General features: G+C 43.9%; 1 protein-coding gene across 2 annotated transcripts in view; it reads right to left on the bottom strand.

Moving 5' to 3' along the window:
* The window catches only part of LOC146026457 (uncharacterized), a 396,721-nt gene that overhangs the window by 348,379 nt on the left and 25,999 nt on the right, over nt 1–22,343 (bottom strand). For both annotated transcript variants that reach the window (XR_014454461.1, XM_083157147.1), the window contains exon 2: nt 13,580–13,698. Coding sequence is in view for 1 of the 2 variants with exons in the window: in XM_083157147.1 (XP_083013273.1) it covers nt 13,580–13,698 (119 nt within the window). In the remaining variant the exon portion in view is untranslated. The remainder of the gene's footprint in view (nt 1–13,579; nt 13,699–22,343) is intronic.

Below are 22,343 nucleotides of genomic sequence, written 5' to 3'. Positions count from 1 at the left end.
ACAGTATTGTCAGAGTTGGCAGCTGTACACTGCCCATGCCAAGCAACACTTGAATTGCTTCAGAGGGCACTAGTGGCCACCGGCACATAAAACACTTGAATTCCCCCATAGGATGTGAGGCGCAGCATTAGCCTATTGTTATATAGGGTGTTTGGCATTCCAAGGGTAGACAGACTACATACATCAATTGTTAGAGAGCAGCCTAAGAAATCCCTCCTAAATCATAAATACAATTATAGCTTCCGTAGATACAGACTTGGATTGTTTTGCAATAAATGCATTTTCAATTAAAGAATATTCTTCAGTACATGTACTGTAAAACCGGTCTATAGTCTTGTACTGGTGTCCCTCCTACTCCAATATGGCCATGCATTTCTCTCTATGAGCAAACAGACTCATCTCCCTTTTTTATGTAAAAAACTAAGGTACTTATGTAGTATCTGGGCTGCCGATTTTTTCATTGTATGCCTTAAGTTAAGGCATACAATCAGATGCGATGCGACACTGATATTCTGTGTCCTCTCGCGGGGCTCGCTACGCTCGCCACGCTTCAGGCTCGGTGGCTCGCTACGCTCGCCACAGGTTTATATCCAACTCCATGCCCACTTGGATAGTAGGGGTATGAAAAGGACCCCTTTTTCCCATTGAATTCCATGTTAAAATGGACTCAGTCCGTTTTAACATTGATTCCTATGGAAAAATCGGGTCATCGCATCGCATCCGATGGTCGAATGCGATGCGATGTGCCCGATCCGACCCGATTTAGAAATCGGCAGCCCAGATACTACATAAGTACCAAAACTAATTTTAATGAAAGTTAAATAAAAGATTTTATACGGATAAAGAAACCTTGATGTGAGTGACTTCCAAGTGTGAGTGCTGGTATGCTACCAAAAAGAAACCTTGATGTGAAAGTAACATTTTATATGCATGTGAGTAAGGTATGCAAAACGGATGTTAATAAACAGCTGTCAAGCAAAAGATACCCAGACAGTCTTAGCTACATACATTGCTATGTAAGTGAGGTAGGAACATCTATACCTCTGGGACACTTGAAATATCACAAATTTACCAGAAATCAGTCCCCTAAAAAACCTTCCCTTTTTTTGCATTCTCCTCATACACACCTCGAGATTCACAATCAAGCTAAATAAGAAGCATACCAAGAAAGGAAGAACGTCATCAGGGTACATGTTTTTTTATTTATGGAAGAAACCTTGCACCCAAAAAAGCCCTTATAAACTGCCAAATTTAGAAACCAGTGAATAGGTAACAAAATAATGGATTCATCTTTAGTATCTCTTCTGGTTTGAAGGTTTGAAGGCAGAGACCAAAACTGCTGGAAAAAAATCAGCAGACTATTCAACCACTTTTTGATAAATTAACTCCTTAGAGTACTGTTCTCTGTGGTCTTGTTGAACTTTATACCAACAGTCATTAAAAAAAAAACATTTTTTTTTAAAGGGGGACAGATTTGATTCCCCATAGAGAATCACACTTCTAGAATTCAATGCCAAGCACTCCAGTCATTTCTTAAGCAGCAGGAGATGTGTGGGCATCTTCAGGAAGATTGTGGAACCCGAATAGATGGTGATGACAACTATGCCCTAAAACGCTACCCCCCCCCCCCCCCTCTGTCACCCAGGCCGTAGCTGTTCCAAATCTGCAGATACATTTTATGCCATTATTTGTATTGACAGTATTAGAGATTTCTTAGCAACCAAGATGTACCTTTCAGCATTCTGTAATGGTGCTTTATGCGGTATCATGCACTGCATCAATCTTTCAGAAGTCTAAGTAGCAATCAGTCATAATTAGGATAATGAGAACATCTTGGCATATTATTTAAATTCTTAGGATCAACACATACTTGTAGAATGGATTCTTAATTTCAACCATGCTGCTTATCCACACTGTAGTGTGACTTTTTAAATCATTTCTAGTGTCTCCAATTGATTTATTTCCACTTTTAGTTCTGCTCTTATAGGTGCTGGCACGTTACCTGGCTGGTCCTGAACTGATTGTGTAAGTAAAATGTAAACTATTAATGCTAGTTTGAAGTTTTGTTAATGTTATTATGAGTTATTGTTTATTGTGTGAGGCGTATCATTTCTTGTTACAGTTTGTATATTGTATATTTAATGTTGGCACTGCTCTGCATTTTTGCTTGGTCAGGAAGCTTTGTAACACAGAGCAAAGGAACAGGAGAATATCTAGGACCAAGACATTAACTCTAATCTTAATCTAAACTTTAAATTTGCCTCTGCAAAATAATATTTTACTGCAATAAAAATATATATTCTCGAGTAAAATCAGAGGAGCATCTTCCCTAAACATGGCGACTGATAGATTACTCTTTCTGTTTACCATGGACTGGCTGGAATATCCTTACATAAGGAATCTATGACCCCAGCATTCATAGGACATCCCGACATCTCATCGCATAGGTTTGCAATGCAATGAGATGAGATCTAGTACAAAAAGTATGTGCAGCACATACTTTTTTAGCTGTGCGTTGAGATGTGTGATGGGTGCCCGCATCTCATCGCACCCAACAATTGTACCGTGTATGGGCACCTTTAAGTTTGGGAGCGGGCAGGTGTTCCTAGTGTTTACTTGTTTATTTATTGTTCTCTTTTTGTTTTATTATTTTCTTTATTTGATTTTGTGTTGTTTATTTGTAGCTAATATGTCATGGTGGCTTTCTTGATACATCATGCATCTTGTTCTCCTTTCCTTCCATATGTGATTAATTCCGGGAATGTACTTCCCGTATCATTATTTTGCTACAGGAGTCGCCACGTTGTTTTGCTTTTATTCTGTATATTATTGGAAAATATTAGAAAATTGTGATGTGTACCTCATTTGTATTGAAAATGGTCTTTTAACACTGCGCTCTGCCTATGTGGTGTCCTATCCTGAATTCAGGTGCTGCTTTTCCTTAAGGGTATCCCTGTCCCTTTTTGCTTATAGTGAAGAGAAATTTGGAGATGGGAAAAGCGCTTTCCTGATGGTGTTGAAAAGGGTTGATAGTTGAGGGTGTAAAGAGAAGGAAAATGAGTCAGATAGTGTGAAGGTAAAATTAAGGTATTTATTGATATTTGAATAATAATATGCAAATACTATGTGCGAGCCAGACTTTGTATGACCAGGGGGGGGGGGGGGGGGGTTTGCTGCGGGGAATAATGTTCGGCAGTTCTGGGTGGTGTTGCAGCCTTGTTACCCTAGGGGTAATGGGTACCCTTAATGGGTGTAAATGGTGTTTCAATACACCTAATCGGGGTCCCCAGTATGTTGGGAATTTTCCTGCACAAGTGTCGCCAGGGGAGAGTTCCCAAAAGGGTTTTCAGTTAGTCTGTTCTAGACTACTTTAGCTACCGTGGGTCCTGAGCCCAGGACCTACGGCCTCTCCTGACGATTTGTGTGGGAAATGGACAGTTTGGAATGTGACAGTCTGGCTTTAGTGGAGTGTGCAGAGAGGTGCCTCAAAGGGCTTCAGGCGATTCCTGCAGGAACCCCCTTACAATCACATAGGTAAATACCTATGCCCTCTCTGCTTCCTCACTTGGTGCAGTGTCCGTGGTGTGTCCTCACAGGTTGCTGCTGGCGGCGTCCCGCATCGCAGTGTGTGTAGACATTCACTCACGGTTTGCTGGGCGTCTGAGGAGGATGTCCAAATGGGAGATTCTCCGTCCGGAGCGGGTCCCAGGGCTCCCCTCGCTCTTTTCTGAGTCAGCGTGTCTTCCGGGTCTCTGTTGCCGCGCGACTTCCGGACTGGCGGTGTTGCGCAGCGCCTGCTGCTGGATCTGCAAAAGCGATGTTTTTCTTTCTGCAGGAGAAAAGTAGCACAAAGTCTAAGAATGCTTGTGTGGGTGTCCTTGTCCTATGTTGGCGACGCGTTTCGACCTTAAAGGCCTTTTTCAAGCTTGAAAAAGGCCTTTAAGGTCGAAACGCGTCGCCAACATAGGACAAGGACACCCACACAAGCATTCTTAGACTTTGTGCTACTTTTCTCCTGCAGAAAGAAAAACATCGCTTTTGCAGATCCAGCAGCAGGCGCTGCGCAACACCGCCAGTCCGGAAGTCGCGCGGCAACAGAGACCCGGAAGACACGCTGACTCAGAAAAGAGCGAGGGGAGCCCTGGGACCCGCTCCGGACGGAGAATCTCCCATTTGGACATCCTCCTCAGACGCCCAGCAAACCGTGAGTGAATGTCTACACACACTGCGATGCGGGACGCCGCCAGCAGCAACCTGTGAGGACACACCACGGACACTGCACCAAGTGAGGAAGCAGAGAGGGCATAGGTATTTACCTATGTGATTGTAAGGGGGTTCCTGCAGGAATCGCCTGAAGCCCTTTGAGGCACCTCTCTGCACACTCCACTAAAGCCAGACTGTCACATTCCAAACTGTCCATTTCCCACACAAATCGTCAGGAGAGGCCGTAGGTCCTGGGCTCAGGACCCACGGTAGCTAAAGTAGTCTAGAACAGACTAACTGAAAACCCTTTTGGGAACTCTCCCCTGGCGACACTTGTGCAGGAAAATTCCCAACATACTGGGGACCCCGATTAGGTGTATTGAAACACCATTTACACCCATTAAGGGTACCCATTACCCCTAGGGTAACAAGGCTGCAACACCACCCAGAACTGCCGAACATTATTCCCCGCAGCAAACCCCCCCCCCCCCCCCCTGGTCATACAAAGTCTGGCTCGCACATAGTATTTGCATATTATTATTCAAATATCAATAAATAACTTAATTTTACCTTCACACTATCTGACTCATTTTCCTTCTCTTTACACCCTCAACTATCAACCCTTTTCAACACCATCAGGATAGCGCTTTTCCCATCTCCAAATTTCTCTTCACCTCATTTGTATTGCCTTTACTATTTGTCGTATGATTTGTACTGAACATGACTTTTGATGTTCAATAAAATATATATTTTGTTTTAAAAAAAGCATCAGAGGTGACAGAGAACAAGTATTGCAGCATTGTCAATATAACAACTGTAACTGGGTAACACAGAAATAAGATTCATCATGAACATATTCAGGGAACCCCTTCCCAAGAAACATGTAAAATATCCACAATTCACTGAAAATATACAGTTTAATGAAATACACAAATTACTGAAAATGGAATGCAAAATGGTTCTACCTGTGTGTCAGATGTGTTATTAAATGTGTATGTAGCATGCACTCACAAAGTAAACAAAGCCAGGCTGCTATCATGGGAAAACTGCAAATGGACAAATATCCAAATTGTCTAGAACATCATCTTACTGTCATTTCAGTTTTCCCTACCTTTGTACCATTGTTGTGTACACACTATCATTATGGACTTCAGGACTTTGATTTCTTTCTTGACCTCAGATTGAAAATTCTGGATCAACTGGTATTTCAATTTGGTGTAATTTATTTGTTAATATGAAGAGAAACCCAATACTTCCTTTGAACATGTGGGATTAAAGTTCTAGTCTCAGTGTTGATATGTCCAGCCATTTACTGTAGATTATGCATTTGAGGGATACATAATTCTGGGACATAACACTCTACCAATTCCAAATATATAAGTGCCACCAATCTCAGTCCTAGTTTGAACACAATGGATAGGAATGTGCCCAAATAGATATATGGACACTGGAGACATGCCTAAAGGAATAAATAAAATCATCAATTGAGCAAGTTCCCTACTAACTGCATCTGCCTCAGCCATGAAATTTCTTGTGAAACCACTGATCTTCATGACCAAACCAATCTTCAATCTTTAATCTTCAATTCACAAACCATCAACCTCATCTCCGAGCAACATGACTTTTATACCTTTCCATCCAATTCCATACACATTCCTATAAGGACAATATTCAAAAGATTGTATACAAAAGAAAACTTACTTGTTTTTTGGATAATATATGTAACAATTTATCAATTGATAAAAAGTTTTTTTTTATTTAACCTTGTACACATCAAAGGAAAAAGCCTGATTCTGATTTGGAAAAAACATCAATGACAATCCTACAAGTTATGGTGGATCCACAATCCAAATTTCAAATAAGGGAGGCACATAATCTGCCACTCCGAATACTGCCAAATATCACTGGCTGATGGTGGGGCTCCCTTATTTGAAATTTGGATTGTGCTGCAGCCCCACTTCTGGAGCTGCCACTGATCTGAATGAATGTATTGTTGCTGCCCCTAAAAATGCCTACTTTTGCAATAAAGACACATCAGCTATGTTATGTTCAAATCAGATAAGGACAGAGCTATGCAAAAATGTATAACTTGTCCATCTGCAAATGCAAATGATGATGTTTATATCCCATAGTGGTTCCTGATGTGTGGTTGCAGTGCACTTTAAAATCCAAATAGTTGGTGTGGCTTCTCTATTTGAATATGACCAATTTAAATACAAAACATTAGAGACAGGATTCTTTGGCGCTATTCTATTAGCCCCAACCACTGCTGCTTATCAAGCAATATTTAAAACAAATATGAAAACTCCCTATTAGTCACTAGCTTACCAATAGGATAGCCCCTTTTTCATTTTAAACTTTAAAAAACAAACATTAAAATAACAAAACAAAAGTAATAAACTTTTGTCTTGGAAAAATAGACAAGAGAATAAGTGCATTATTTATATATTATGTGGTGTAACGTAAAGTGGTATAATCCGGTTTGGCTACATTAGGACCTGCCTAATGATGGGAGTTGATTGTTGGAATGCTATTGTACAAACCAGCTGTTGGAGACAACACGTGTGGATCACTATATCTTTAAACATAAAATCTGTTTCTTTGAAGTACACGTCATTTGTGTTTATATTGCAACATAAAACTGCATTAAGTTATATTGCGCAGAGTCAACAACATTACCAAAGGCATGACGTTTTTGGCATGATTGACAATGCATTGAAGGAGAAACCTTTAAGTCATAAAAGCAATAAGCTGGCCACATACACAAATGACTCAAATCATATGAAAGTATACATTTTCTATATGAATAGAATTCTATTTAATATATTGCATAATATCTAAAGATTGTGCACTAACTGTATGAAAAAGGGAGGAAGAGGATTAACACATACAGTATAAAAATATTTTGGTACAAAATTAAACCTGCATATTTTCCTCTCTTTAACCATGTGTTAAAAAAAAAAAAATATATATATATATATATATATACTAGGTGATTCATCGCGCCCTACGGGGGCTCTTCACACCGTCGTAAGGGGCTGCGCCCCCTTAATTTGTGAACATTTGCATATGAGAAAGATGGTTAGAATTGTATGAAAGATGGCCTGTATTGCAACTTGAGTTATAGGTGAAATGTGTTAAATAGAGAGCATATGATGTTGAAGGGGGTGTGTATTGTTTTGTTTAATTAAAAAGCGGTTACAGAGTAAGATGTACATTGATAGTGTGGATGGTACAGTGACATTTGTGGGTGTGGGGGGGGCTGTGTGTGCATGTTGTTTAGGTGTGTGTGCAATAGTATAGTAGGGTGTTTCTGAGTCAGCGGCTCCCCACTGGCGGAGGTCACGACACAGGAAAACAGGAGGCTGGGTAGTGATAGGGGTTTGTGGGCATAAGGGGGACTAAAGAGGAGGGTGGGAGATACTGTGCAGCTTCTGCCAGTGGGTGAGGGTCCAGCGTGGCAGTACAGGATGGTGGCCCTTAGTCAGTGTCTCCTCCTACTGGGTGGGAGTTCGGGTGCATGAGAGCAGGAGGGCTGGGCTATGAGGCATAATAGGGGCATGTGGGCAAAACAGCGTCAGCGACTCCCCAGTGGTGGAAGTTACGGTTCAGGAGAGCAGGAAGCTGGGTAGTGATAGGGGTGTGTGAGTATATGGGGGACTAAAGAGGGGCTTAGGGGTGCCGTGAATTGCGGGAGGGGCGCGGGGGTGCCGTGAATCAAGGAGGGGGGCGCAGGTGTCGGCGAATCGCGGGAGAGGGTCCGCAAAGCGTGGGAGGGGCGTGAATTGCGCGAGGGGAGTTGCGAATCGCGGGAGGGGGGTGCGCGGGGGGTCCGTGAATTGCGGGGAGGGGAGGGGCACGGGGCGCGATGAATCACCTAGTTGGTTATATGTTCTTGTAGAAGGATGGTAGGATGTTGCTGTCATTCAGAATGCATTTACATAAACAGTAATAGTAGCAGTAAAAGGTCTGACTTAAAACACCTACAGTAAAACAGAACAGGTGTTATATATTATACAAAGAATTGGTTGATGATGTGTAGGTTGACGTGCACATAGTTCATAGTTGTCACTGGAAAAAAATTGCTACAAGAAAAATCAACACAGAAAGTTCAACACATGTAAATGTTGACATAAATGTGGCACTTCATCGGTGTCCATGTCGACACATGAGAATGAATATGAAAACATTCCAAAAAAGAAAAATAAATCTTCAAAAACTCATGTCAACCTTTTTCATTGTCGACCATAGCCGTGCCAGCGTTTTGCATGTGCCATTTAATCCTGGGGTTGCCGTGAATCGCGCGCGGGGGTGGGGAGGGAGGGGGTGAAGGGTGTCCGCTAATCACGGGAGGAGGGGTCGTGGGTGGATGCCGTGAATTGCGGGAGGGGGGGTCGCGGGGGGGGGGGTGGTGGTGCCGCGAATTGTGGAGGGGGGGGCGCGGGGGGTTGCAGTGAATCGCGGGAGGGTGGGTCGCGGGGGCGGGTGGTTGCCGCAATGACAGGAGGGGGGGTCAGGGGTGGGGAATCGCGGTAGGGGGGTCGTGGGGGGCACCGTGAACCGCGGGAGGGGGGGCCGGCGCGAATCGTGGGAGGGGGGTCGCGGGGTGCCGCGAATCGCGGGAGTCACCGGGGCTGCCCGCGAATTGCGGGGGGTGTGCTGCAAATCGCGGGAGGGGGGTCGCGGGGGTGCCGCGAATCGCCACAAGAAAAATCAACACAGAAAGTTCAACACATGTAAATGTTGACTAAGTGTCCATGTCGACACATGAGAATGAATATGAAAACATTCAAAAAAAGAAAAATAAATCTTCAAAAACTCATGTCAACCTTTTCATTGTCGACCATAGCTGTGTTAGTGTTTTGCATGTGCCATTTAATCCTGGGGTTGCCGTGAATCGCGTGCGGGGTGGGGAGGGGAGGGAGGAGGTGATGGGTGTCCGCGAATCACGGGAGGAGGGGTCATGGGTGGATGCTGTGAATTGCGGGAGGGGGGGTCGCGGGGGGGGTGCCGGGAATTGTGGGAGGGGGGGCGCGGGGGGTTGCAGTGAATCGCGGGAGGGTGGGTCGCGGGGGCGGGGGGTTGCCGCAATGACAGAAGGGGGTTCAGGGGTGGGAATCGAGGTAGGGGGGGTCGTGGGGGTCACCGTGAACCGCGGGAGGGGGGCCCGGGGGGTTGGCGCGAATTGTGGGAGGGGGGGTCGGGGGGGGCCACGAATCGCAGGAGGGGGGGTGGTGTCACAGGGTGGGGCCGCGAATCGCGGGAGTCACCGTGGGTGCCGCGAATTGCGGGGGGTGTGCTGCAAATCACGGGAGGGGGGTGGCGGGGGGTGCCGCGAATCGCCACAAGAAAAAATCAACACAGAAAGGTCAACATATGTAAATGTTGACATAAGTGTGGCACTTCATTGGTGTCCATTTCGACACATGAGAATGAATATAAAAACATTGAAAAAGTGAAAAATAAATCTTGTCAACCTTTTTCATTGTCGACCATAGCCATGTCAGTGTTTTGCATGTGCCATTTAATCGTGGGATGCCGTGAATGGGGGGGGGGGGGGGGCAGGGAGGAAGGTGCATACCTCCCAACATGACCCTCTCCATGAGGGACACATTGCTCTGTTTCTGGACTTTCTTCTTAATTTATGGATTACCATCACCTGTGCTTAAACACCTTTCTTATCAATTACCCTGTTTAAAACAGGTGATGACAATCATAAATTAAGATGGAAGTCCACAACCCAGCGTTACAGCTCCAGACACACTTTGAGTGACAGATGTAGCCAAATATATAAGATATATATATATATATATATATATATATATATATATATATATATATATATATATATATATATATATATATAAAATGCCCAATGGCTCTGCTGGCTTTCCAACAGAGTTAGCCATTCTTTTGTTACTGCACAAGTGACGTATGCAGCCCGGATATTGGATGATGCGATGAACATCACCCCAGCCCTGTCCCCACAGTTTTAACAATGGAGGGTGAGAACATGACAGGAAGCACTACCCAAGTTGTGATAGGATGCTAACTGAGGCTATAAACTACAGGGCATGTGCTACAAGCCCAAGAATGTTGCATCCCCGATCCACCAGATATAACTTCCCAGTAGCGCACGCAGGGGGAGTTTCTGAGTACCCAGAAACCCCCCAGCTGAGGGTCCCCTCTTTCCATGGGTACAAGAATTTTAAAAATCGGCCCTTGGGAACCGGAGATATCTGACTTCAAAGCAGTGGTCCCCATCCAAGCCTGTTAATTGCTCTTCCCAGTCAGATATTTCAGGTTCTGTCTGACATAGAGTTTTTCTGAGAGTATATTCCAAAAGCTGGGACTCTCCCTCTTTGATGGACACTAGCAGCTTGTCTCTACTATTCAAAAACCAGAGATATCAGCCTTCCAGCAGCAGGTTACTGCTCCAGCTCCACACACCTGGTATGTAGTTTTATATTCTCATTGGCGGATTGCTCTGCCTCCTAAACTCTGATCCCCTAGTCCATAATACCATTTGGTAGGTGGGATTAACTAGTTTTTAATTCCAATTAAAATCTAAGAAATCTTTTTCCGGGAACTGGAGATATCTGCAGTCAAGCAAGCTGTCCTCCCACCAGAAAATTATGAATAATAAGCCCACTCCACTATACACCCCTCCTCTGCATATTAAACATCCTCTACCACCCTGGAAGTTATGTATGAGGGTCCCTTCATTCAGCCCAATGCCCCCTTCTCCCATCCCATCTCCCACCATCTGTGCAGTAAAGGGGTAATTAGTGGAAATGACTGATCCAGGCCCTACATGCTGAGCGATTGATATAATACCCCCTACCACCCGTGGGACATCAAAGCTGGAGGATCTGTAGGGGCCCCAATACATTGCTATGACTAGGGGTCTACACTGCTGTTGCTGCCCCTGTATGTGTATATATATATATATATATATATATATATATATATATATATATTATTATTTGTATACATTTGGTCTATCTATAATACTTTAACTGGCCCGGCATATACTGGGTCCATCTCCGGAAACCCCCTTCTGAAAATCCTGCGTTTGCCCCTGCTTCCCCATCCAGGTCTTTTCCAGAAGAGAGTAATGAAAAGTCAGTATTGGCAAAAATACAATATATACTGTACCAGTAGAGGCAAGAGACATTTACGTATGAAATTCACATGTTTAAGAAGAAATGTGTTGTGTATGCTGAATTGACTACAACATTTTCAAACTAAATCAAACTTTTCATTCACTGTGCAAGAGTAGAGGGTTTATTTGGTTTTACAAACCCGTACCAAGTACTACAGAGAGTTGCACAGGGCCTTGGTACTAGAGGGGGGTCATATAAGTGAGAAGAAGCCACGCCCCCTCTGAACAAAAATAATTAACAAACTACTACATATGTCCCCCTCAGCAACATTGTACATGTGGACATGTGTGTATCTCGGCAGCTTTGCCAGGCCTCTCCAACAAGTCTGGGCCAGGGTAACCAATAACTACCCACCCTTCACCCTTAGCAACACTGCCTTACCTATTTCATGAAATAAAGTAGTTCATTTTCATTATTTCAACATCCACAGCTCAATTTACAAAATTGTGGCAAAGTATACTTTGTCTTATTGTTCCTCTATTCCTATGTTTCAAATATTCTTACAACTTCCAATGTTTATGAGTGATTAATCTCCATTGGCTATTATACGTAGTAAAAGGGCCTGACATATTACCAGATCAACTTAGTGTCTGCTCAGCCAATGTATCAGCCCATGTATCTGCTCTGCCAAACTCTGCCACACTCTCTGACTCTGACCACGTTGATGGCAGTGTGTTCTTTCCCCTGCTAGGCTAAGGTCTGTCCTGACATTCTAGCACTTCTTTTAGTGATGCCAATCCTGGGACATTTTTTTCTCAGTCCCGGGAATCGGAATTGAAAAATGTTCAATCCCGGGATTCCCGGGATCCCGGAATTGGCATCCCTAAAAGAAAACCACCCCTGTCCTTCTTACATTAGTGGAGCCTTTCTGCGGTGGAGCGGGGAAGGTGGCAGCTGCGATGCCGGACGGATGTGATTGCTGTGTGCATCCAGTAGAGGTTGGGTACTGCAAGCGTGTTCCTGTGCCAGAGGTGCACCGCTGTGGCCTGCACAGGCCACATTGCTGGACCTCCGCCGCTGGAACCCGCTCGCCGCCCATGGCCTCCAGTGTCATGGAACATGTCACAGAGACCAGAGCTCAGATGCTGCCTGGCAAAAGACTAATCAATCCCGAAATCCCGAAATCCTGGGATTCAAATTCCGGACATTTTGGGGCCAAAACCATGGATCCCACCGATCCCGATCTCGGGATTGGCCACCCTAACTGGGAGCCATTAAACGAACATGCTGGTTGGAAATGGGACAGGCCTTCCATGATTATTATATAATTATCATCATGGAACACACAATGAGTGAAGCATCGGGAAAGATGACATCATTCTCAGCTGCCAATTGCATTAGCTTTATTCATCTTCTTCCTACTGCATTGCAAGTTGGTGCACTAGAATGTGCACAATACTAAACCAGCTGTGTCTAGAGCCATCGATAGAATGGAATAGAAAAACAAAAGGGGCCTAATGAGTTTCTGCTTTCTAAAACTCCTCATCATGTATGATAAATGTTGCAACAGCCAATCATCTGGCATGTGGTTTAAAAATGATAGCAGGAAGCTGATTGGCTGAAGCACCATTTATCATAAACTAGTTTTAGATAGCTAAAACTTGTTGACAAATTGGCCCCAAATTTCAAAGCCATGGGATACTGATCTTTCGTGAAAAAAACCCACAGAAAACTCACAGTTTATGGGACCATTCTACTTAAAGTCAAAGGCATGCAGCTGTTGCTCTACATGCAGCTGTTTTTATTACTGCAAACCAAACCATATACATTTAAAAGAAGAAAATAAATAGAAATAAAATCCCCAAACCACTAATACTGTAGGTGAACATATCAAGTGTTATTGACCCACAGGATATTTTAATACAATTAAATTATTTTGAAAAATCAGAAAAAGTAACTCAGGATTCCACATTTGACAAATCACAAACATAATAAAGACTTAAAGGGGCCCATACACCAGAAATATATTGGGGCAATCCCCCAATCACATGACCATTACGTCAGAGGATCTGGCAAATTAAACATGTGTAAAAATCCTGATTCCAAGATTGCAGGCAGGGATATCAGAATTTGCACTTTTTTTCCATGCTATAATTTTGATGGCGGCTGATAAGCACATCTGGTATGCAGATCCCGGCTTCCAGCACATTGGCGGATCACGAGGATTGCCTCTACTCATGTATGGGCCTTTTTAGAAGACATTTACTTACTTTCTTTATCCATGTCAGCAAGCAACGGCCGTGTACAGTTAAATCTGTGCAGTCACAGAAGTTTTGCGGCTCTTCTTGGCCTTTTCTCTCTTCTTCACGACAGATAAAACATTCTTTTTCTGTTTAAACAAAAAGAATAAAAAATGCTCAGGATCATCTGTTTCTTATTAAAGTTTAACCATTTGGTTTTCGTTAAAGTAATTAAAAAGTTATCTCTTCAAATTGAGAAATGCCACAACTTGGAATTAAAAACATACAGTTTTGTTTATGATCTTGTATTAAATACATACAGCTGAGCAAGTTAGCGTACACAATGCGTTTAAAAGGGTATGAAAACAAGCCGTTAGGAAAATATGGTTTTAATCCCATAAAAAACATGACACTGAAAATTTACAGTAAGTAAAAAGTTCAAATTTGCTAATCCTTTATACATACTTCCAATTGTCCCAAATACGGCTATAAAAACTGGTTGAAGGAATTCTTCACAGAAAAAATTGTCTCTTGATAATCTTTAATACTTCATACTTCATACTTCAAGGGGAAGTCTGGGCTCTCCAATCCTTCATGGACATCATGCCTTTAGGGGTAAAATTACTATGATGGAAGATCTATTGAAGATGAGATATTGCCCATAGCAACCAATCAGATTCTAACTATTATCTTCTAGAAGGTGCTAAATACATAAGAAGAATACTCTGATTGGATGCTATGGGCAACATCAGATCTTCAATAGAACTCACATCTTAGTAAATTTACCCCTTAGTCCTCGCTTTGTTAAATTCTATCATTAAAGATGTCCGTCAAGCAACCTTTATATTTCTCTGCACTATGCCCAACCCTCCTGGAAACATAGTAAGTATTACAGTGGTATTGTGCTACAGGTATATATGGGATACACTCATTAGGCATGATCAGGTTCCGTTCCTAGAGAACCAAACCCCCCTGAAGTTTCCTGATCCAAGGGCGGCTTGATGAGGGTTTGATCTTCCGTGAACCAGAACAAGGCTGAACATCATTTTCCTGCAGTTGGACTCTTGCAAGACCTGTTATGGCCGGTTGAGGCTCTTACCGGTCTGGACTGTCTGGCAGGTCATCAGTCCTTCCGCCCAGTGGTCTGGGTGCCGTGTTAGTCTCTGGCTGCGGGCTCCGGTATCCTCATGTCTCATGGTAGTAAAAACTACAGGTCTGCACTCTGAACAACATCTTGTTGAATTCCACCAATCCCTGCACGCTTCCTGGGCCAGTCACCAATCAGCTGAGCCCGAAAAATACAAATTTTCTCGAAACCCACAGACTGACTCCAGTGCAATGCTTACCTTATTCCTAAAGGGATCAGCATCCTGAGCTCCAGCTAATCTTTGGATCAGCATATGTGATACCCTTCAGCTTCAGCTTGTGTTAACCCTTTCTGCTCCAGCCATTCTATTTGGTTATTCTCCAGTTCCAGCCTGCAGTTAACTCTATCAGCATAGGTCTATTATATCTGGTTATTCTTCAGTTCCAGCCTGCAGTTAACTGTCAGCACCGGTTCATTAAATGTGGTAAGTCCCGAGTTCCAGCCTGCAGTTAACTCCATCAGCACTGGTTCATTCTATATTGTTATTCTCCCGTTCCAGCCTGCAGATAACTCTGTTATCTCCGGTCCATCCTACATGGTTATTCTCCAGTTCAAGACTGCCACATTGATCACCTCTTTTCAATTCTTCAATGCATCCCCTCTTTTCAAGTCTTCAAGGCCTCACCTCTTCTTCAACTCATCAAGGCCTCACCTCTTTTCAAGTCATCAAGGCCCCACCTCTTTTCAAGTTGACTTCTTATTTCAAGTCTTAAGGCCGCATCTAATTTCATGCTGTCAGTGAGATGCTCATGCTGATCCTGCTGTCAGCACAGCACATGCTGTATGTGGGTGCTGTTGCTGCAGCCTGGGAGGGGGAGTCGGACTAGGGCCCCCACTGGGCCCCTCCAGCAAGCCCGGGCCCTTGTAATTAGTACCTCTTCCCCACACCGGCACTGGTGGTGACAGACTCTATATAAGTCCTGTTTATCGGCACCATCTTCATTCCCGCAGTTAATTTCAGACAGCACAGGCGTATCTGTTCTGTTTGCTGAGGGGGGAGGGGGCTGTCATAGGGGCTACTATCTGGGACATTACTATGGGGACATTACTAATGGGCTACTACTATGGGGACAACTATGGGGACAATACTAAGGAAATAGGGACAGTTGGGAGGTATGAATTAATATGGGGCTAGCTTGCGGCTGGAAAATGGGGAGGTAAGTTTAAGCACTTGTGGGGGGACCTAGGGTTAGGCAGGGAATTAGGTTTAGGCTGTGGAGAGGAATGGTTAGAATTAGACATTAAGAGGGTATTACGGTCAGGCTGCTGGGTGGGGGGTAGGTTTTGGTGGCAGGAAACGAGAGTTAGGCACTAGTGGGGAGGGTTATTGTCAGGCTGCATGGGCAGGGTTAGGCTGAGGAGTATTTTAGGGTTAGGGGTTGGGCAGGGTAAGAAAATGTACCCTCCTTTATGATGCTACTGTAGCATTGGTATTCTAACCACCGGCATCTTGACTGTCGTGTCACTAACATATTCCTAGTCATGGCTGGCCCCCTGCTTGTTCAGCACTGCCGTTGGCTATCAGATCAGCTGACAGCTGAGCACAACCGCACAGAGCCACACTGATATGACCCATAGTTGCCAACCTCCTGCATTCTGCAGGAGACTCCCTGAAATAACAGCAAACTCCCTCTCTTTCTCACTAACAATCTCCTTCATTTCACCTAGCCCACATTACACTGTTACAGTTTTTGGGAAAAAAGGAATGAGAGATAGATACATTTACATTGAATCATCTGCACCATTTTCCAACACTTTATCAAGTATAGTAGCTCTCACTAACTGCTTTGGGGCTGATCTACATTTGGATATGTCATTTTAAATTACACATGCCACATTAACAATCTCTTTTCACAATCTCTCTATATATGGAACAAACCACGCCCATTGGGTGGAGCATGACATGCCCCTTCAATGGAGTGCGGTGCAAAATTCTGCTACCAATTATAATCTCTCTGAAACTAGTTTTCAAAAGTAGGCAAGTATGATATGACCACCTATGCATGACAGCATGGCCACATCACAATGTATGCTTCATTACTAATTTTGGACCTATGTGGCTTCTGTAGCCCTGTAGAACAAAGTAAAGGAGAGGAGCGCAGTGTAATCATGTGACTGCGGCTGACAGCAATGACCGCTGCTACAGACACATGTAAACTACTGGAGGCTGAACCGAAATGGAATTTCTGCAGTCTGAGGAGATGGCCCTGAATACTTGGCAACAGAGTGGCCCGGAGGGCACATGAGGCACCCTGCCTCCCAGCACAGTCTGCCACTGGCCACGGGAACGGACTTTCTGTTGGAATTACTGTTCAGGGCTGTGGTGGAGGGGCCCTACCAAACCAGATGGTGAAACTCATTTCCACCCCGTTCCCCCCACTTTAATCCTTGCATACAGTTTACCATGTGGTTCATTATTCCTAATTACCTGTGGCAGGTCTACTTTATATCTATATATTTTGTTACTTTTTCTTCAGAGAGCTACATTTTTCACATACTTTTAGTGTGCAATGTTGGTACTAAGTAAAGAGGCAAATACAGGTCACATTAATAATGAGATTTCAATAGTCCTTTAGATACATAATAGTTTCCCATTTAGCAGTACAAGCCTGGCTACTATAGTGCTATGCTAATAGCAGAATACATTAAAAAGGTTAGGATGTACAAGACTAGTGATGGTTCATTGGCTGAAATTATTGTAAATAAAAACAGGAGAATTTAAATTTGAACCAAGATGCAGATGTGGATGTGACTTAGTATACTATAGACATGTTCCACCCCATGACAGCGAAATTAGGCAGCACTAATTTAATCATTGTTATACAGAATGAGTGCCCAGATTATTGTAAAAAATTCCCCACAATAGATCTTTAAGTTTACAAATAATTTGTTTGGAGGGTTTTATTGCCAGAGCAAGAGGCTACAATATCACTGTTATTTTACATTTATGAATAGGATACCTGCAGATGATCTCTCATGCGGGTCTATACGCAGTATTTTGGAGAGATTTGTGTCCCCATAATGTTCTGGGGAGTGACCAGGGCCGGTGCTAGGGTGTTCAGCACCCTCCTTCAAACAATAAATTTGTGCCCTCCCAAACTTTACAAAGGGACAGTGCACTCCGAAAGAAAGATATGTCCTCTCACAAGGAATGGGCATGGCCAAACAATAGTAATCCCATTCCAAATTACACCACACAGTAGCACAACAGAACCAGTGGCGTAACTAGCCATTTTAGTACCCTGTGCCAGAAAGGGAATTGGTGAGTGCCCCACCACCACACCAAAATAGGAGAGTGTGCGCCGGAGGCGCACGTAAAATTGCAGAAGAGCGATGCTTCATGGGGAAGGGGCGTGGCCATATAAAAGTACTAATAACATTGTAATGCCCATAACACATTATACCACACACAGTAATGCCCATAATGTATTTTCACACATCTTAATGCCCCTTACACAATATGCCGCACACCATAATGCACATATAATATCACGCACACTTCTACGTAACGCCCACACCAACACCAGTCGCCGACAGCAGTAGCGCAGCCTATACATATGCCCAAAACAGTTGCCAACAGGAATAGTGCTGCTTATAGGTAACGCCCACATCAGTTGCCAACAGTAGTAGCGCTGCATGTACATATGCCCAAAACAGTTGCCAACAGGAATAGTGCTGCTTATAGGTAACGCCGACATCAGTTGCCGACAGTAGTAGCGCTGCCTGTACATATGCCCACACCAGTTGCAGTATGCTCACTTAATTTTACTCAACTAGTTCAGGGCACTTCAGGCTGGCAGCTCATCCTGTCCTTGTTCTTTTTCCATTAGACAGTCTTCCTTCCTTGTAGCTCACTCCATTTGTGTAGCTCCGCCCCCTCTGGCCATTAGCCCCATCCCTTTTTTTGTCCCTGCCATGGTGCTGACCAGATTGCTTAGGAGCAGGGAGGGATCCTCTGTGCTGTCAGTGCTGCTGCCTGTAATGCAGTGTTACACAGGCGCTGCTGGCAGCCACAGAGGACAGCAGGGGATGTAAAGCAGGGAGAGCGCCTTTCTTACCCGACACCTCCCTGCCCTGCATCCTCTGCTGAGCGGTTAGAGCCTGCCCTGGGAGTGACATCGGTTACAAATTTTACATACAACTAAAGGTGCATACACACTGGGTGATTTTTCCTGTGAGTGCAGACAGCAATGATGGGGAAAATTGCTGAACTTAAAATCGTTCCGTGCATACACAATGAGGGATTTTCACCCATTTTAGCAATTTTCCTAGGGACGGATGACTTTCCATAGCAGGACGCTATGGAATTATGGCCACTCCATCGCTCATCTGTTGTTAATACCAGCAGATGGGCGGCCGGGCCAGCGATGATGTCGGAGCATGCATCATCGCTCACTGCTCATCGTTGCTCCTTACATACTGGGTGGCTTTTCAGCTGAAAGCAGCTCAAAAGACAAAACTGAGCTGCTTTCTGCTCAAAGTTTATGGAGCAGTGAATATCATGATACAAGTGATTATATTATTTATTATTTATTTACTTACAGTTACCTATATAGTGTTACAATTGGAGACAACAGTGATTACACAAACTTGGTAGAAACAAATTGACAGGTAGAAGGGCCTTGCTCGCAAGTTTACAATCTATAGTGATAATAGGAGGGATAAGAAGAATAGGTTTCTATAGCAGGGCAGTCCCACCAGATTACAAATCAGTCCTGATGGGATGCATTTAGATGTGAATGCTACTGGAGGTTGTGTGGGGGTTCTGGAATATGATAAGCTGGTCTGAAGAGGTGAGTTTTCAGGGAACAATTGAAAGTTTTGAGGCTAGAGGAGAATCTTAATGTACGTCGAAGCAGGGCCACTGGAAGGCGGCAGTTGAGAGCAGGTCCCTCCCCCCAGATAGAGATGAGCATCAAACCCCCCCCAGAGTGACATGGCAGCCTGTGTTACCTGAAAACTCACCTCTTCATACTGTAGTTAAGTTCTACACACATAACCCCCTGAGGCACTTATGTATTATATAGCTTTTCTTCTGGACTTGCAACTTGGTGGGACTGCTATGCTATTACTGGTATCTGTCCTTGTGTTTCCCTCCTATATCCCTATAGATTGTAAGCTTGCAGCAGGGCCCTCATACCTCCAAGTCTGTTGTTACCCAGTTTGTTTTATCACTGTCTACTATTGTAAAGCGCAACGGAATCTGCTGCGTTATATAATAAACTGTAAATAAATAATAAATAAATAAGGCCGGTAAGGAGGCAATAATCAATGTGTGATATAATGAGTTCATGGATTAGAGGTAAGGTACCACGGACGGATTGGCCCACCGGTAAACCAGGCCATTTCCAGGTGGGCCGGCCCAAAACGCTTTAGAAAGGGGCCAGCTGCGCTCCCCCCAGGGCTGGCTGGGCCGCGGCCAGAGGCCGCAGCACTTTGCCCAAGTCCAAAATGGCCGTGGGAAGCTGCTCCCAGGGCCTTCAAGCGGCACAGCACCTCCCAGAAAGAAGAAGCAGCAGCAGGTGAGCCGCCCCCCCCGCGCATTACATACCACCACCCACCCCCAGCGCGCATTCCATACCGCCCCCCCACACACGCATTACATACGGCCGCCCCCCCCCCCCCCCCCCCGGCCCGGAATCAAGTCCCATTCCGCCCCTGTAAGGTTACAGATGAATTTTGGATATCTTTTTTTAGATGCATGTGACATGATTTAGAGACAGATTGAATGTGAGGAATAAAGGACAGTTCTGAGTCAATTATACAATTATACAATTATATTGTAGCAGTAACACATTTACTTTAAGTATAGATTAGGATTCCAGCCTTCTAGGATGGCAGGGTGTCTAGTAAATGAAGTGTCTAGTTCTAAAGTGTCAAAGTGCTTTAAAATCAATATTGCTGTTTTACAGGCATGTTATTAGTTATAGTTTTAACTGATACCAATTGTGAATTGACTGCTCCTCTCTCCTAATCGACTTGTATGTGATGCAAGTGAATGAAGTTTGAATATAAAAGCAATGATTACATTTTATAGGTTACATTTCAAACGTGGGTATAAGTGGTACTATGTCAATAATTTATAGTGATTGAGTGTGGTTTACGGAGTAGCAATTGATAGATTTAATCACCACCTTTTTAATGTAGAAGAGTTGTGTGTGGTGAAGAGAAAGTTTTAAGGATGCGCACATAAAGACTTACTTGTTCAGTATAGGTTAGGACAGCAGGGTATTTAGTGTATGAATGTCCATATCAGCATTATACCGGCATTAACCCAAAGGTAAACAGAAGATAAACATACCACAAACCAACACTACTGCAGCCATGTTGAACACTACATATGCCAGCTGAATATTCTCTCTCAAGCAAAAACCCATATATGTTTTTAAAGTGTTTGATGTAATGACTTGCTTGTAATTGGCATTGCCTATGTGTGGGTATTGTTTGGTGAATCATTGTTAACACCAGACAGCATGCAACAATAACTCAGTGAAAATTCTCTCCTTTGATTTTTTGGGGTCAGATCAGATGCAGCTTGTCTTAACCAGACTTACTATATCTATAGATTTAGTAGGGGAAGCCGTGGCTAAGGGTTGTGTAACCACGTTGTAAAGAACATGGCTAAAAATAACAGATGCAGAAACAGAACTCAGCTATATGTGCAAACGCCAAGACCTTAGGAGACCAAATTCCAGAGCTGATTGCAATAGTTATCCGGGATGATCTGAATATTGTGGCTATTATGGAATCATGGTGCAATGAGAACCATGACTGGCACATACTGTAGCTATACCAGGACAACATTATTTAGGGAGGATAGAATGGGAAGAATCAGAGGAGTGGTAGCAATGTACATGAAAAACAACATAAATGCAACTCTAAAAAAAAAACGATGAAAGAAAAAACTGAAGCTCTTGTGTGACCATAGAAAGTGATGGAGAAGGTTGCTATTCACACGGAGTCAGTGTTGCAAGTAAGGGGGTACGGCGTGGTACGGAGTACCTGTAAGAAATATGTTGCAGGTATGCAATACCACTTACCCCTGATCCACTGTCATTTCTATTTTCATTTTAAGTCTAAATATAATGCATCCGCAGCCCGCCCACCCAGCGTTATGATTGGTGCTGTATGCAGCTACCGGCTACTGCTGATTTAGCCTGTCACACTGACAGGCATTAGCAGCGCTGACAGCATGAAGAGCAGGCTCCACTATTGTAAGCACAAGCTGCCTGGCTCTCCCCCAAGCAAGAGCCAACCCACCCCCAGTCATTCCCAGTTTCTCATTCCCTGTCTCCTGTGTCCACGCCTCTATTGTCATTTAGTCACTCCTCTAGCTTTGTGTGACCATGCCCCCTGATGACACATGACCATGCCCATTTTTGGTGGAGGCTATCAGTACCATCAAGAAAAAAATTCTACTTGCACCACTGCACGGAGTTGATCTGTAGACCACCAGGCCAGGGGCAGGAACTGATGGCTGGACATCAGTAAAATGTCTTTAAACAGTAGAGGTTATAGACATGGGAGACTTTAATCTACCCAATGTAAATGTGGAGGGGTCTTTTGCAAATTCAACTAGAAGTTGCAGAATTCTCAAGCAGTTGGTGAGGAATCCCACTCGCAAGGGTGCAATATTAGATTTAATAC

Source organism: Crinia signifera, chromosome 8 (assembly GCF_055691185.1).
Source record: "Crinia signifera chromosome 8, ASM5569118v1, whole genome shotgun sequence".
In the NCBI taxonomy this organism is placed as follows: domain Eukaryota; kingdom Metazoa; phylum Chordata; class Amphibia; order Anura; family Myobatrachidae; genus Crinia; species Crinia signifera.
This window is presented reverse-complemented; position numbering and strand designations above follow the sequence as displayed.